The sequence below is a fragment of the Miniopterus natalensis genome, chromosome 4 (assembly GCF_054644295.1).
Source record: "Miniopterus natalensis isolate mMinNat1 chromosome 4, mMinNat1.hap1, whole genome shotgun sequence".
Lineage (NCBI taxonomy): Eukaryota > Metazoa > Chordata > Mammalia > Chiroptera > Miniopteridae > Miniopterus > Miniopterus natalensis.
In genome coordinates this window covers 70,460,888-70,477,939 of record NC_142084.1, presented here as the reverse complement: position 1 = coordinate 70,477,939, position 17,052 = coordinate 70,460,888, and the positions used below count along the sequence as shown (strand labels likewise).

The following is a 17,052-nucleotide window of genomic DNA, read 5'->3' as shown; positions in this document are numbered from 1 at the left end:
GACCACCTTCTTACACCATATACAAGGATAAACTCAAAATGATTAAAGACTCAAATGTAAGAAGCAAAACTATAAAACTCCTAGAAGAAATCATAGGCAGTAAATTCTCTGACATTTCTTTTCGTGATATTTTTTCTGATATATCTCTTCAGACAAGGAAAACAAAAGAAAAATAAACAAATGGGACTACATCAGACTAAAAAGGTTTTGCACAGCAAAGGACACCATCAACAAAATGAAAAGACAACCCACTGAATGGGAGAAGATATTTGCCAGTGTTAGATATGATCAGGAGTTAATATTCAAAATTTATAAAGAACTCATATAACTTAACACCAAAAAACCCCACAAAAACAAAAACAAAAAACACACAAAAAACATACAAAACCCCAAATAATCCAATTAAAAAATGAGCAGAAGACCAGAATAGACCCTTCTCCAAAGAGGACATACAGGTGACCAATAGACATATGAAAAGATGCTCAACCACACTAATCATCAGAGAGATGCAAATTAAAACCACAATGAGGTATCACCTCACACCTGCCAGAACGGCACCATCGACAAATTGACAAACAAAAAGTGCTGGCGAGGGTGTGGAGAAAGGGGAGCCCTAGTACACTGCGGTGGGAATGCAGACTGTGCAGCCACTGTGGAAAACAGTGTGGAGGTTTCTCAAAAAATTAAAAATAGAACTGCCATATGACTCAGTGATTTCACTTCTGGGTTTATATCCTAAGAAACCCAAAACACTAATTCAAAAGAATATATGCACCCCTATGTTCAGTGCAGCATTATTTACGACAGCCAAGGTATGGAAGCAGCACAAGTTCCCATCAGTAGACAAGTAAATAAAAATCATGGTACACAGGTACAATGGAATACTACTCAGCCATAAAAAGAATAAAATCTTACCACTTGCAACAGCGTGGATGAACCTAAAGGGTATTATGCTAAGTGAAACAAGTCAGACAGAGAAAGAAAAATACCATATGATTCCACTTATATGTGGAATCTAAAGAACAAAATAAACTAACAAACAAAATTGAAACAGACTCATAGATGCAGAAAACAAACTGATGGTTGCCAGAGGGAGGGGGCCTGAGGAGTTGGGTTAAAAAGGTGAAGGAATTAAATACAAATAGGTAGTTACAAAATAGTCACAGAGATGTAATGTACAGCCTAGGGAATATAATATTATAATAACTATGTATGATGTCGGGTGGGTATGTGAAATATCGGGGGGGGGGTCACTTTGTAAAGTATATGATTGCCTAACCAATATGCTGTACACCTGAAACTAATACAAAATAATATTGAACGTCAATTGTAATTAAAAAATAAATTTTTAAAAAAGTTTTAAGAAGAACCAGGCTTTCTGAGAGAAAAAGTAATAATGGCAACGTTTATTGAGCATTTACTGTGTGCCAGGCACAGGTAATCCTCCCTGAGGCTAGCACTGCTGTGTCTCCTTTGCATAGTTGAGGAACCCGGGGCACAGAAAGGGAATTGACTTGCCCAGGTCACACAGCAGAGCTAAGACTTAAGCCCAAGCAGTCTGACTCTGGAACCCATACTCCTGGGGGCAATTTTTGTTTCTGATGGTCTGGCTTTGAATTTCAAGAGTCAAGGGATGGCCCTCCCCGACTCCACCCCAAGGAGAAACTTGGAGGTGAAAGGTCAGGGATGAGTCCCCCCCTCCCCCCACACACACACTCCAAGCACACTCTGGTGAGAGTGCCTGGTACACAGTGGGGGCGCAACCAGTATCTGTTGGACAGGCTGCCTGGGCAGCATCTAGGGGTCCAGAAAAGGGAAGAGAGGAGCTTCGTAAAGGCTGGGCAGGGGGGTCACCTGAGAGACAGACTGGGAGGGGCAGACACAGGGGTGGGCTGTTGACAAGAGCAGGAAGGGAACTTGAGTCCTGGAGAGGATGCCAAGTCTCCTGTGTTCTGGGCTGGCCAGGGATCTGTTTTGGGAGGCACCCTTAGCTCAGAGGAACGAATCTGCCTCGAAGGGTTCTCCTTTGTGATATAGAACCTCAACTGTGCCCCTTAAGTCCTTTAACCCGGGGCTTCCTCCTGCTCAAACACCTCCCATGGCTCCCACCTCCCCACAGGACAAAATCTATAATTGGTCTCTGGGAGAACCCTCGATCCGCGTGGGGCCCTGTGGTCAGCTGCAGAGGTGGTCAGGGTCTAGGGCTCAGAGACACTAGGGCCCCCTCCCCCCAGGTACACCCAGCCGCTGGGTCCCTGCAGGCCTCCAGCGCCTCCGCTTCCTACCGGCTCTCTCGGGGACCATGGGGCAGAGGGCACAGCAGTGTTATTCCTGGGAATGTGCAGGGGGAGGTGCGTGGGGTCAAGGGTGAAGCCGGGCCAGGGGGCGCGGGTCAGTGCGGGTCAGTGCGGGCCGGCGCTCAGCGGCTCCACCCGCAGCCAGAGGCCGCCCTCGGCGCGCAGGATCAGCTCGGGCTTCCTGCGCGGCTCGGGCTCCACGGAGTCGGGCAGGACTCGGAAGCGCAGCAGCGTGAGCGCCAGGACCACCTTCATCTCGGCCATGGCGAACATCTGCCCGATGCAGTTCCTGCGGGGAGGGAGCGGGGCTCAGGTTTCGCCCAGGACCCGCCCGAGACCCTCACGCGTCCGCAGGGAGCGGGAAGGGGGCTACAGTGCCCGGGACCCCGGGCGGGCGGGCATGGCCCCTGGCTCCAGCGACGGACTCAGACCAGCCCACGGGCAGAAGGGGCTCTGAGCACACTGGGGTTCCTTCCTGGAACCCAGACCCTAACCCGTGGCCTTGGGGGAGGGAAGGGCAGGAGAGCCCCCCCCCCATCAGGGCGCGCCTGGGGTCTCAGGCAATGATCCCTGCCCCCCTTCCAGCCTCAGACGCCCGCCGCCCTCACCTGGGCCCCGCAGAGAAGGGAATAAAAGCCAGAGGTGACCTCTTCTGGACGTTTTCTGGCTCGAATCTGAAGGGGTCATAGACCTGGGGGCGAGACCAGACAGGGCTGCTGGGTGGGGCCCCGAGCCAGCCAGCCTGGCAGAGCAGGCGTGTGCAGGATGGGGGTCCGTGATACGATGTGCCAGGGCAGAGCCCTGCTTCCTCCCCTTGGTCCCCCAAGGGAAGCGGGCAAGGGGGAGGGAAGGGGGAGGCGGCACCTCAGGGTCTGGCCACACGTGTGGGTTGTAATGAGTCCCCAAAATACTGATAAGGCAGGTGACACCTGTGGGAGAGGAGGGGCCAGTCAGGAAGAGGTCCCCCTGCGTGGTGGGCCCCTCTTTCTGCTGGGGTGACTCCTCCCCCGGCGTTGCCCTCACCTTTGGGGATGACCCGGCCATCAGGGAGCGTAATGTCCTGGGTACAGCAGCGGGAGATGCCGATGACTGGGGGGTGCAAGCGCATACTCTCCTTGAGGCACATGGTCAGGAAGGGCAGCTGGGCCAGGTCGTCCCTAAGGGACCCCACGACAGTCACCCAGGGAGCAAAACCAAAACCCCCCTCCCCAGCTCCACCAGATCTGTCTCAGTAACAAAATAAATTCCAGATGGATGAAATATCTCACTCTCATTAAGTTGTGTACATTAAATAGAAACCGCTTTTTGTATGTCAATCATACTCAACAAAGTGGTTTAAATTTAAAAAAAAGAAAATCAGGGTCGCAGAAGTACTAGAGAAAATTGAGCTGGGGATTTTTAGAAGCTTTTGTGAGCAAACCAACACAAGAACATCAACCATAAAAAGGATTATGAATTTGCACAAAAATAAAATATTCTTTATGGCAAGAGAGCAAAATCAAAAGGCAAGTGAGTAAGAAGGAAGAAAACCAGATCCAATATTTTACTCTTACTTATTATGGTGCTAGCGATAGTAGCTAATGCAGTTAGACAAGGGATAAAAAAGGAAAGGAATGGACTTTGAAATGTGGGGGTAAATGTGTCATTTTTGGCAGATAGTGATTTCATACTTAGAAAACACAAGAGAATCCACTGGAAAACTTGTATAAACGTTGAAGATCCAATAAGGGGGCTAAACTCATTTTCTTCAATCCCCTTCTTTTGTGTGGTGATTTATTTATTTACTTTTTAAAATATATCTTTATTGATTTCAGAGAGAGGAAAGGAGAGGGAGAGAGAGAGATAGAAACATCAATGATGAGAGAGTCATTGAGAAACATCAATGATGAGTCATTGATCAAACACATAACCCCGGCATGTGCCTTGACCATGAATCGAACCCCGATTGCCTGGATCCTAGGTCAACACTCAACGGCTGAGCCACATCGGGCCGGGCTATGTGGTGATTTAAATTTTTAATAGCTGGTATAGTTAACTGGTTCAAAATTGGAAAACTACAAAACACCACCCCTGAAAGGCCACACAGGAAATCATTAGTGGAAATTACTCCTAGGGTGGGGATTAAGGAGGACGTTTATTTTTATTATAAACTCTTGTACTCTTTTCTTTTGAACTAAGTGCATCATTGTGTGTGAAGTCTTGGTTGAAAAAGCATGAACATTTATCTCCGGCCCACAGGACTGCTGTGCTGAGCAAAGGCTTGGACTGGAGAACATTACCTCCAAAACACCTGTCCAGCCTAATGCCACCTCACTGCCCCAGCCCCCAGCCTGGCTGAGGCCTCAGAATCTCCTGCTTGGGCCCCCATTCTATAGCACGTCCTCTCCAGTATGTCCCCCAAACTAGCCCAGATTAAAGATCTCTCTCATACCCAGATCTGACCTGTTCTCCTCCTGCTCAAACACTCCTGATGGTTCCTCTTTGTCCTTGGGCTAAAATGGAAGCCATTGACATTGCTTTCAAAGTCCCGCCCCCCTCCCCCAGTTGCCTCCATTCCTCTCCTCCTTCCTCCTTCCCTCCCCTCTGCCCTTCTCCTCGCACTCCTTCCCTTAGCCTAGGCTGTCTCTTTTTACCTAACTGCACCCCAAATACATGCAAATATCTACTGATCGGCATTCAGGGGCTCAGCTGACAGGCTCTTTCCACCCTCAGCCTTGCCCGTCTTACTGTCAGCCCCAGCGCTGCCTGTGTGGACTGGGAGAATCCTGAGCTGGGACTATTCCCCCACCAGGCTGAGCCCCTGGAAGGCAGAGGCTTGCTCTGGGTCCTTCCTGGGTCTCCAGGACACAGAATGGAGCTGGGAGGAATTGGAGATGGCCCAGAATTGGAGCTGGGAGGGCACTGTGCAAGGTTTGTTGAATAGGGACTGGAAGGATGAAGATTCAGGTGTTCCTAGGCAAGCGCTGAGTGACTTTCATCCCTAGGTGTCCTCTGTGAATCCTGGACTAAACAATATGGAAGGAATTGGGAGGCAGGAGATGAGCAAAGATTCAGGTAGTGAAGATATTTGGGGGGGAAAGTGATTTCAGAGAGAAAAGGGAGTGGAGAGAAAGCTAATTTACTAAATATGTGTTAAGTAGCATCATCTGCCCTCACACATTGTCACTAATTCTCTCCAGGCCCAGATCTTTCTGCCCCAAAAGCCTGTAACTTTTTTCCTGCTGTCCAGGCCGGATACCAGACCCTGCCTCTGGGCTCTGCTTCCATTCCCACTAAGTGGATGACAGAATGACAGAATCAGCAAAAAGACCTTCCCTCTTCCCCATTTCGGGAGCAGAGCCAATGAGAGGGCCTCAGGAAGGGGCCATGAGAACCCCCACTCACCATTCAAGCTCTTTAGGCTCCCGGTCCCCCAGGAGCTGTTGCACCTCCTGCCGGCAGCGCTCCTGGTATTCTGGGTGCCTTGCCAGGTTGTACAGGACCCAGGAGAGGCCGCTGGCTGTGGTGTCATGGCCTGAGAGGCAGTCAAACAGGCTTGGGTCTCTGGGCTGCTTTAGCACCAGAAGGTGGGCAGTGCCCTTATATTGAGGCCCTCAGGGAGGGTGGGGAGGATCAGGAGGGATGGGGTGGCCCAGGGCGACTTGCCAAGTCCCTGGGATGGACAGACCCCACCCCGTCTGTAATCCCACACTGGGACCCTTACCCTCAAACATGAAAGTATCAGCCTCCGCTCGGATGTCCTCGTCTGACAGTCCCTTCCCATTTTCATCCTTGAAAAAGGAAGACTCCCCAAATCACACCAGCTCTGAGGGCCCCTGAGACAATCTCCGAAGCTCTGTCATCCATTCAGAAACCCAAGTCCGCACTGCACTCCTAGACCTCCTTTTCTCACCAGCACCAGAGGCCTCAACCCACAGGCCTCCTCTGCGGCCTCACTGTCTCCTGGTGAGGAGGGCTTTCTGATTTAAATAATGTTACTGGCAACCTGGGTTACAGATGATTGAATTGCCTTGGAAGTTAGACATTGAGCATTGCTCCTGAACCAATGGCTCACATTCTAGGATGGGAAATCCAGAGGCTCTATCTGCCCTAGAGATAAGGAATGGGTTGTAAATCTATAGAACCTATAGACTTTGCCTTCTCAAAAGATTTGTTTATGCTCCAAAACAATAACAATATAGCAACCTTCCCCCCTCTTTCCCCCCTCCCCCGTCCCCCATAGTGAAGAAAGGGCAGATGTGTCAGCTGTCCTATATAAATCCCAAGATTCAAAATGTGCAGGTACCTCTCCTGGGATGCAAGCACGGCTGCGTGTACAGGTAAAAGCATCAAGTAGCCCTCAGAAGAATTTGGGGATGGGGAACCAGAGCTACAGTTCTACTCTGGCTACTGTTACTGCTATGAGTAATAGATGGGTTGCTCTGATCCATGGTTCTGGCATATATAGCTCCATATCCATGGTAGACTAACTTATTAACTTGGAAGTAGAATAAAATCTCAGGCCCTTCACAGTTTCAGACTTAGCAATCCCATTCAGGCTGCACTGTACACAGTCAGCTCTAAAACTTAACCCTGACTCGTCCCTCCCTTCCTCAAGCACCCCCCCATGGCTCCCCAGTGCCCTCTGCATCAAATCCAAGTTCTTCAATCTGACATTTGAAATCAAGGTTCCTTCTACCTCTTCAGATGCCAGAGAAGCCCACCTTGGTCAGCAGGAGCACATCAATGAAGTCCAGAGTCTTGGTCTTAGCCTTGGCCTTCAGGAAGTCCTCAACACCCAGATCAGGGAGGGTGCGGCGGCGCTCCTGGATGCAGGCATATGTGAAGTCGTGCACGAGGCGGCAGGCCCGACGGAAGCGCTGTCCGTCAGGGGTTAGGTAGTACAGGAAGTCCGTGTACAGTAAGGGTTGTTGGTGCCGTTTTGTGACGAGGGCACTGAGCTCCAAGATGGCAGCAATATATTCACTAGGCCTCCTGCAGGGTGAGGGCAGGTAGGGAAGCAACAAATTAGCTCAGCTGAAGCCTAGGTGGACCTCCCACCAGAAGCCAGGAGCTACCTCCCACGAGGAAACTGAGTATCCAGGAACATGTGGCCCGACAGATACATGGTGGGGATAACCCAGGAGATATGACCCTCCAGACTTTCTTCTCTCCCCGAGCTGCCTCCATGCCCCAGGCACCCAGAGAACAGCTTAGATATCACGCGTCTCTCTTCTACCCAGTGCCTGCCCCTCTCCTTCCCAAAGCTTCCCACACAACATAGACTGCATCCTCTCCTGGCTGGTCAACAGGCCCAGCCCCCAGTCTCCTGGCATCCAGTGTCAACACCATCCGGGGTCCACACAACCACTGCTCGTCTCTGGAGTCAGATGTCAAAGCTCAGTTTTGGTCACAACCCTCATCTGCTCAAACATTTTCCAGGGCTCCCTGGAAACCTCAGGATAAAATTTATACCCCTTTTCTTGGCTTTTTAATGGCCCAAAGGTCTAACCCCTGCTAAGCATTCTAACCTCATTTCTAAGCTGTCTCCTCACTGTTCACACACTCTGCTCATTCTAGCCTCCTGGACTTTATCAAACAGTTCTACCTACCTGAAGGGATCACTCTTTCTTTTTCCCCTTCCTTGTCATTCAATGTCCAGCTCTGACCCACCTCCTCCAGGAAGGCCCTTACGATTGCCCTGGTCAGTCCCCTCTCCATCTACTCCTTTGGTCTATGGCTCATGTGCCCAGGCTCTGGGCAGAGACTCACTCTTGGCAATTGCTGTCAAAACTGAAGACACATTTCTGCAAACTGTCCAGAGTCATGAGGCTGATGTGTTCAAACATGTCCAGACGGGTTCTGCCCTCTGAGATCAGGCGTTGCCACTTGGCCTGGACAGAGAAGGGGACAGAGCTGGGGCTTCCATGAGCCCTTCCCTAACCCCAACCACCTGGATGGACTCCCCCAGGCCCTGCCTCTTGGTCCTCTGTCCCAGGCACTCATGCCCAGGGAGGACCAGGCTTGAGTGGGAGTATACACTATTACTCTGGGACATGAAGACCCCATGACTGGCAGTCAGGAGACCTGGGTCCAAGGTTCAGCTCTGCTTCTTATGCTCTGTGTACCCTTAGGCAGTTCATTGCCTGCCTCTGGACTTCACCTGTCAAATATTAAGTAACAGTTAAGATGACCTGCTTTGGTGTCAAATGAACCAAGTTGGAATCCCAGATCCATTTATTAGATCACTTGCTAGATGTTTGAACGTGGACAAGCCTCCTAACCAATTTGAGATTCAGTTTCATCATCCATAATGGGGAAAAATAATCTCTATCTCACAGAGCTATAAAAATTAAATTAGACAACACATGTAATGGAATTGGCACATTATTCCTGGCATATAGTAAGTGTTCAATAAATGCAAGCTTTCACTATTTTTGTTGTTATAATTTGATTAGGAAAATATCCCTTGTGTTGGGAGAAGTAACCCTCCATGGTCCTTGAGCACCACTGCACATTCTTGATAACGTGTTCCAAAAATGCAATGCCTTGATGTTCTTTACCTCGGCTATCTCTCAGAGTTGTGTTTGCAGCCAAAAACCTTGACGGATAAGGTAATCTCTCCCTCTGCACAAATATCAGCTTGCTTCCAATTGCTCTAAAAGTGACAGAGTCCCTAAACTTAGCACCCTCCCCCCATAATGCAACATACGGCATGAGCAGATATTCACTGACGCCCACCTGTGTCATCCTATGATACCTGATGACTTGGAGAAAGGATGCAGACCAACAGAAACACATGCTGGTTTGCTGTGCCAGGAGTAATAAACTGTCCTTTGTCTCTGACCCAGGAGTCTCATGTCTTCTGGCAGAATCCACAAAACAGTTACAAGCTCACTTGTCAGCTTGCGAGTTTGGAAAAATCCCAGGCACTTCATAAAACCGTTACCTCCGATTCTTCACTTCCGTGTGTATGGCAGCCAAGCACAGCCAAGCACCTAACACTCTATAATGCGGTCATTCAACAGTTCCCACTACGACCTGGAGCCTGCTGTACCACCATTTAATTATGTGCTGGCCTTTTGACCTGCTTTGGCCAATAGGCTGTGGTGACAATGAGGAAGTGATGATCCTGAGCCTAGATCTCAAGTGGCACTTCAGCGTCCTCTCACGCTCTTGGAACCCTGCCTCTGCGTGTGAACAGCCTGAAATGCCCATGAAGGGGAGAGAGGATCCCATGAAACAAAGTCCAGTTGTCCCACCTGAGTCCATCCTAGGTCAGCATGTGCCAGCCAAGACCCAATCGTGTAAAAGGACTGAGCCCGGGTCAGCAAAGCTGCCCCTTGGCTGATCACAGGTACATGAGTAACCAGGGCCACATCAGAAAACCCCCTCCAACTGACTCATAGACTTGTTGGCAATAATAAGCCCTTATTGTTTGAAGTGGTTTGTTACTCAGCAATAACTACCGTGCAAGGTTCATCCATTGAGGAACCATGTCTCGGGAGTCCGAGGTTTCTATGGGGGAAACATAGAAACTAATGCCTTCTGCACACCTACTATGTATCAGGACATGGCTCCATTATGTCATATTGACCACACTCCAAAATGGCGACTGTTATTCCCATTTTACAGCTGAGGAAACTGAGGCTCAGAAAGGAAGAGCAATAGCCTAAAAACTACCCAGAAGAGTCAGAATGCCTCTAAGCCCCTATTACCCCTGAGGCGCCAGGTGGGACTCTGGGTTCAAGAGACTTACATGCATGATATTCACACTGTCATTGAAAATCTTCATATAGGGCTTCAGGATGTTAAAGTGGAAGGCGGGAGTCAGCATTCGACGATGACTGTTCCACTTGTCACCAGCACTCAGCAGAAGCCCATCCCCTAGTAGAGGCAGCCACAGGGAGTGGGCAAGGGCAGAGCCTTCCCCTGGCCCCCAAAAGGTGTCCCCAATGCCCTTCACCCACAGTTACTCACCCAACCAAGGCTTTAGGAAGCCATAGAAGAGCATGTCCTTGGGCACAATGGCAGCTGACATGAATGAGAACCATCAGGGCCATGGAGAGGGAGAGAAGAGGGACTTTGGGTAGGGGGAGGAGGCTCCCAGCCAGGGGTCTGCATTCCCCCTCCAAGCCCAGCACAGCAGGAATGGGACAAGGGCAGAGGAAATGGCAGGGAGGGGGAGGGGAGGGGGGACCAGACCAGGCTGCAACACAGAGCAGAGCAAAGCCAGAGCCCAAAGACATGCCCCTACATGCTTAGACACACCTCAACATGGCATAACATGCCCAGCATGCCTTAACATAGCTCCTACATGATCCAACATGTTCTACACACCTGAGCACAGCCCAGTGCTCTACAAAATGCCTTTACAGGGACCTCAGACACCCCATCTGCCCCAGCACTCTCTGACATCTCCTGGGTCATCTGACATGCCCCCAACATGCTTTAACATGTCCTGGCATGGATCCAACATGTGTGGCACATCCTGACATGACACAACATATTCTGACATGGATGCAAAGACAATCTGACATGACCTCAGTGTGTCCCACAAATGGGCCCTAGATAGAACTTAAATATGGTCCCATTAATGTCACAGATGTAGACCAGGTGTGACCCAGACATACCCTTTGACCTGCCTTGAACAAGACTCACATAAAGCCTCAGACATCTCTTAGAGGGACCCTGGGTCCCAGACATCAGTCAAATCCAGAACATGGCCCAGACTTGATCAGCAGCAAAACAAGACAATCTCAAATGGCATCTCCGACAAGCACCAGACAGCCCCGACATACCTCAAAAGTCATTGGCCAAGCTGGGCCCCAGATGTGACTGAGGCCATCTCCATTTCATCCCAGGTATAAACATGTATCAGCTACAACGAGGACACAGGCGGAAACATAAACATGGCCAGGCATGGCCATACAGACAACGTCACATAAGCACACCCTAGGTGCGAGCAGACACGACTAGAGGTGGGGCAGGTGGGGGTCCAGGTGAGACGCAGACAGTGGCTTCTCTGCCACAGCGCCTCCTGTGTGCACCTGGGTCACCTGCCCAGCTGGAGCAGCACAGAGACCTCAATAATGAGCAAGCTGTGGCTGGAGGGTGCCTACCTGGAGCAAAGAGCACAGGTTTGATGAAGGTGGGATGGAAGATTCTAATGACCGCGTGCCAGGGCCCCACCCACCAGCAGCACACATCCCCATAGGTGCTCGCCAGGCCCTCTGTATAGAGGAGACCCTCCTCCGAGCTCTGAATCTGAAGGGGAACAAAGAGGGCCCAATTTGCATTTCTCTAGGTGGCCAAAGGAAAGAACGTGCAGGACAGAGATCCAGACCTGAGCCCCGTGAATCTTACCCAGTGAGGCATCCTCCTCCTGGGGTCCCTCCTCCTACCCTCAATATACCACAATCAGTGTCTTTTCTCATTTGGACTCCAAGCACCACACTCACCTGGCTTCTCTTCTGTCCCATTTTCTAGATAAGGAAACTGAGGCTCTGAACAATGAAGTCACTTGCCTACGGTCTCCCAGACAGTAAGTGACATGCCTGAGACCTGAGCCCAGGTCTGTCCGAATCCAGGACCTGAGTTCTTAACTATTGAACTTCTTTCAACTCCAAAACAATAACTCTGAGAACCCTATGCCTGCCAAGAATGGGCAATCAGAGTGGCAGTGACTGGCTAAGGAACTGGGCCAAGCCTGGCAAATTAAAGTGAACCTGCAACTTTTCCTGGATCTGTTGGGAATAAGCTCACTTTTCCATAGGGGTTGAGCTCCTCAGATTCATCTTTACCAGCATGAGAGTGAAGAAATCACAGAGGAAAACAGAACTCAAAAATGAAGACAGTCCTGAGGACATTGACACCTGGATCCAGCTGTGCCTGAAAGCAACATTCTTGGACTTGACAGTCAGTTGATTCCCTTTTTTTGCTTAGACCACGCAGGATTGAGTTTTCACCACTCAGAACTGAAAGAGACCTCAGCAGTCAATGAGAGCCCAGAATTACCCAGAATGTTGGTGTCAGAGCCACGCTCTCTGTCAAATGCTGCCCTTTTCCCTGCTCAACCTCATCTATCTGGGGGTGAGAAAGGTAGAGAGCAAAAGACAAGATCCAGGCTGGGGTTCGCTCTCCTTGGAGAGATTCCTGCATGAGCTGCAGGATAGGGTAGGAGGAACCAACACACCAGAGGTGGACGTTGCAGAAATAGCAAGTCCTCATTGCTCCGGGCCTTGGGGGAGCGGAGAAGGGGCAGGTCTGGGATGTTAACAAGGGGCCCAGGATGCTAACAATACCCACTGCATTGTTCTAAAACGTCTGCTTTAAAAGCGTCCTACTTGTTGTTCCAGACCCACTTCCAGCAGCCCCTCCTCCAGGAGGCCTTCCAGCCTCCAGCAGAGACCTTGCTTCTCCTCTGGACTGCCACCACCTGCCTCTGGCCAGTTCCGACCACACCAAGTCGGGGATCCCTCTGTCCTGATTCGTCTCCTCAAGACTGAAAGCTCCTCCAGGACGGAGCCTTGGATTGAAGCCTCTTGGGGCCCCAGTGGTGCCCGGGACACCAGGGCAGAAGGCAGATGGCATTAGAGGGCGGAGGCGGTGAGATGCAGTTTGAATATATGAAGAAAGAGGAAGGTGCTAAGCGGGAAGAGAAGAGGGGAAGGGGGCCAGGTCCTGCAGGGGCTGCACAGAAGCTTGGCAGGGAGAGGTGAGAAACCTCAGCTATGCATGGCACCCGCCACCTCAAGCTCTGTGTGGGTACCTGAGGCGCTGGTGAGAGCCCGGACCATGTCAGGGTGGCAGAAAAAGACAATGGGGAGGGTGGGGCCATGCCAGACCAGAAATCCCTGGGTGTAGGTGGTCGCCAGCTGAGTTACCTTCCTCAAGCCCTGCTCAGTGGGGGTGATCTGAAAGCAAGGCAGGGTCGTCACTCCCCAAAAGGAGCCACAGCAGGTCCCCCAGCAGCCTCTGCAGTGAGAGTGTGTCTGGATTTTGCACGGACAGAGGAAATCCACTTCCTCCTGCTCCTTTCCTCTCAGGGCAGGTGGGTCCTGGATGCCTCCCCAAGTCCTCAGGGTGCACCCCAGGGCACAGGGAAAGGACATGCTCTCTGCCCAGAGAAAGATCATTTTTTTCTCATCCTGAAAGTGGTTCCAGGCCTTGGGCCGGAGACCACAGGAGGAAGTCCCATGGGGGAGGTTTGTGGGAAGCAGAGTGGCTTCAGTACTTGTCCCTGGGTCTTGATCACATATCCTTTCATGTCCTAGCTGCTCCGCACACCCTTCGGTTCCCCAAAGGGTGAAGGGTCTGCAGACCCGGGACCTTCTAGCCCCAGCAGACCCCAAGGGACAGATGTGAGCTCTGCTCATCAATCAGGAGGGTGGTTCCCACTGCGAGCCCCGGCTGCCGGCCAGGCTCTGTGTATAGTTAGTCCTGTCTGTCTGTCTATCTATCTACCTACCTACCTATCATAGTTTGTCCTATCTTTCTATCTATCTCTCTCCAACCTAGGGACACACCCACCAATCATGCTATTTATAAATGAAGAAACTGAGGCCACATCCCCACAAAGGGGAAGGAGGGTGGGTCACCTCCTGGTGACATATCCTCTTCAGTCCCTCAGGGGTCCCCATCCAAGCCTGACAAACACCCCAGGTGCTCCAGGCAGGTCAACATAAATTGTTTTCACTTTGTGACACGCTCCCTGCTCTGCAAGGACCCTGAGGGGAGGATTCAAAGCACTCGATGAAATTGGTCCAGAGAGGGAGAGGGACTCAGCTGAGGCCACATAGCCAGAGGGACTGGAGGAGAAGAGATGGCTGAGCCTGCAGGGGAGGAGTTGGGGAGGCTGTGACTTCCATTCCAAGACCAGAATCTCAGGCAACCTTCACACTGAGCTTGGGAATGTCCCCTTGTGAACTTTGCTATAATGAGCAGTACAATCACAGGAAGTCCTTCCCCAAGCTGTAGTTCTCACCCAGGCAGGAAAGGAAAGCTGGACTCATCCCTCAGCTGGTCTGGGGAAGAGAGGAGCTACATACTCACCCGGTTGGCCCTGACTGAGGGAGGTGATGGCAAATTCATCACTTAGGGGCTCAAACATTTGTTAAGTGCCTGATGTATGCCGGGGAGCTGCAGAGAGAGTGTCTGCTCCCCAGAGCTACCATCAGGTTGGAGAGCCAGATAACAATGAATTAGAAAAATAAATGTATAATTAAAAAGGAGCGGGGTCAAGTCAAAACTCAAAGTCTGGGGTATGGGCAGGGAGTTGAAGAAGGCTTCCGAAAGGAGAAATGAGTGGCCAGCTTTAACCAGGTTGTGCAACAAGTTCCTTGAAATGTCTTAGGACAGAAGAGTAAAATAAGAGGAAGGTATGCCAGGAAGATGAGGGACCCTTGGGGGTGGGGGTGAGCAGACACAGGGAGCAAACCCTGGACAGCGCCCCTGAAGTGCTCTCAAGGGTAAGTGTGGACACCGGGAATCCTAGGGGACCCAGCTCTGTGCAACCCACCCCGGGAGCCCCTCAGAGGTGCACCAGTGTGGGGGAGGCAGGCAGGAAATGGACGCAAAGTAGGCTGGGGAGAGGCCAAGGAGCGGGAAAAGCCTGGGATGTCGGAGTGGAGGAATGAATGAGAAAAGAGGTGCTCCCCTTGACCCCTCACTTCTCTGCTGTCCTCGACCTCAGCCCAGCCTCGGAGGCTCAATCCCAACCCCTTGCGGAGTCCACCCACCCTGATAGCCCAGACTTGTCCTGATGTCCACACTCACCATGCCCAGGTGACCCCAAAACCAGCTCCGCTTCGGGGGCTGCGGGAAACATCGGAGGCGGCGAGAGTTGTCATAGGTGGTGTAGGTCCAGGTCAGGAAGCGGATCAGGAACCAGGAGGCTCCCAGCAGCAGCAGGAGTAGCCACGGGGAGGCTGCTGGCGGCCCCAGTCCCAGCCAGGACAGGCTCAGCTGCAGCATCTTGCAGGCCAGACAGAGGGTGAGCTCCTGAGGCCGGAGACAGGGGGGTAACGGTGAGCCCAGGGGCAGAGACCAGCTTACAAACAGGGAGAGGGCCAAGGGCGTGAGGAACAGGGGCAGGGAGGGCCAGGTGAGTGTTGGGGACAGGGCAGGGATGGGCGAATTGGGGCTCAGGAAGGAAGGGAGACCCAGGGAAATACAGAGGAGGGAAAGGGAGAGAGAGACAAAGAGGGGGGAGACAGAGACACAGAGAGAGAGACAGAGGGAGAGATAGAGAATTAAATTACCCACTGTTATCCACTCAACTCCCAGGACAGCTCCACTCCCTGGAGCCACCTCTGCCTTGAGCAACACCTCTCCCCACCCTGGGCCAGGACCCCCAGTTCCCTGGCCCTGAGACTGGCACCTTCAGCCTGGAGCAGCTAGTGGCACACAGCCTCCTCTCCCCTCCTCCTGGGGAGCCTTTGCCCCTGGTTTATGATCTGGGGGAGGTTAAGAGGGACTGGGCTAAACCAACCAATCCCCAGGCACCTGCTAACCTCCGCCCCAATTGACACTGGCTCAAATAGAGGGTGGGGGGGAGGGGCTACAGTGCTGTCAGTACAGGCCTAAAACTAGCTCAGTGTCACAGTGTGGACCCTGGGTCCTCAGGACTTAGGGATCCTCAGTGGGATCGGAGGCTGGTTGGGGGGTAGGCAAAAGTGACTCTGGGTCCCCAAGTTTACTGCCTCCCCTACCCTCCCGAGACCAGGGTGTGGCAGGTAAAAGCTTGAACTTTACTGTTTAGTTGCCAGGTGAGCCTTGTGCCAGACATCTGCCTGCCTCCTCTCCCCAAGCTGGCCCGGAGCTTGTCGTGCAGTTTCCTGGCTTAGAATCCTGGAACTCAGAGGCAAAAGCCTCTGGCCTCCGCGGCGCACAGCCTGACAGAAATTCAAGTCCTGCCTTCAAACAGCCCGGAGCCTGGGCTGAGACCTGCCTGCTGAAAATAGAAACGAGCAAAGCAGGCTGGCTGGGACTATCCCGTCAGATTCAGGGCAGGAAGGACCCAGTGGGAAGAGGGTACCTAAGTCTGAGGGGTCCACACAGAGGGGGCAGAGCTGGGAGACCCTGAGGGAGTTTAACCCTGCCCTCGCTCTGACTGCTGGCTGTGCCAGTCCCCTCTGGGTTCAGCCTTCCATGCGGGCTGTTGAATGAGGTCTTGAGAGGGAGGCAGAGAAGGGTTACACAGGAAGGAGGGATCAGGAGCCCCCAAAATGTTGGAGTGAAAGGAACGAGCTGACAGCTAGTTCTTGTGCTGCTGGGTAACAGTACACCACAGAAAGTAAACCTACTCTGCACAATTGACTGCAGTGTGCCTACTATGTGCTGGGCACTCTACATAAAGCATGCCTACTGTGTGCTGGGTACTTCAGAGAGTATCCCTACTCAGTTCCAGGTACTCTACATAAAGTTTGCCTACTGTGTGCCAGGTGCTCTGTATAAAGCACATCTGTGTGCCAGCTACTCTCCACAGAGTGTGCCTACTGTGTACTGGGTAATTTAAAAAACATGCCTACTGTGTGTCAGGTGCACTACATAAAGTGTGCCTACTATGTGCCAGGTGTGCTATATAAAGTGCATCTACTGTGTGTCAAGTACTCTAATATATACTGTCTACTATATACTAAGTGTTTTACGTAAAGCCTGTCTACTGTATGCTGGACACTCTCCATAAGGCATGCCTACTAAGTGCCAGGAGCTCTATATAAAGCACACCTACTGCATGCAGGGTGCTGCATGTAAAGCATGCCTGCTGTGTGCC

General features: G+C 51.6%; 1 protein-coding gene across 1 annotated transcript; it reads right to left on the bottom strand.

Annotated features, from left to right (window-relative positions):
• Window positions 1-2,402: 2,402 nt before the first annotated feature.
• Window positions 2,403-15,251, bottom strand: LOC107534281 (cytochrome P450 4F3). Its single transcript, XM_016209313.2, has 12 exons — window positions 15,054-15,251; window positions 11,399-11,543; window positions 10,257-10,310; window positions 10,036-10,163; window positions 8,049-8,170; window positions 7,001-7,271; window positions 6,001-6,067; window positions 5,682-5,811; window positions 3,321-3,454; window positions 3,162-3,226; window positions 2,906-2,988; window positions 2,403-2,586 (listed from the first exon to the last, which is right to left on the bottom strand). The coding sequence occupies exons 1-12, from the start codon at window positions 15,249-15,251 to the stop codon at window positions 2,403-2,405; spliced, it is 1,581 nt and encodes a 526-aa protein (XP_016064799.1).
• Between the last annotated feature and the right edge of the window lie 1,801 nt (window positions 15,252-17,052).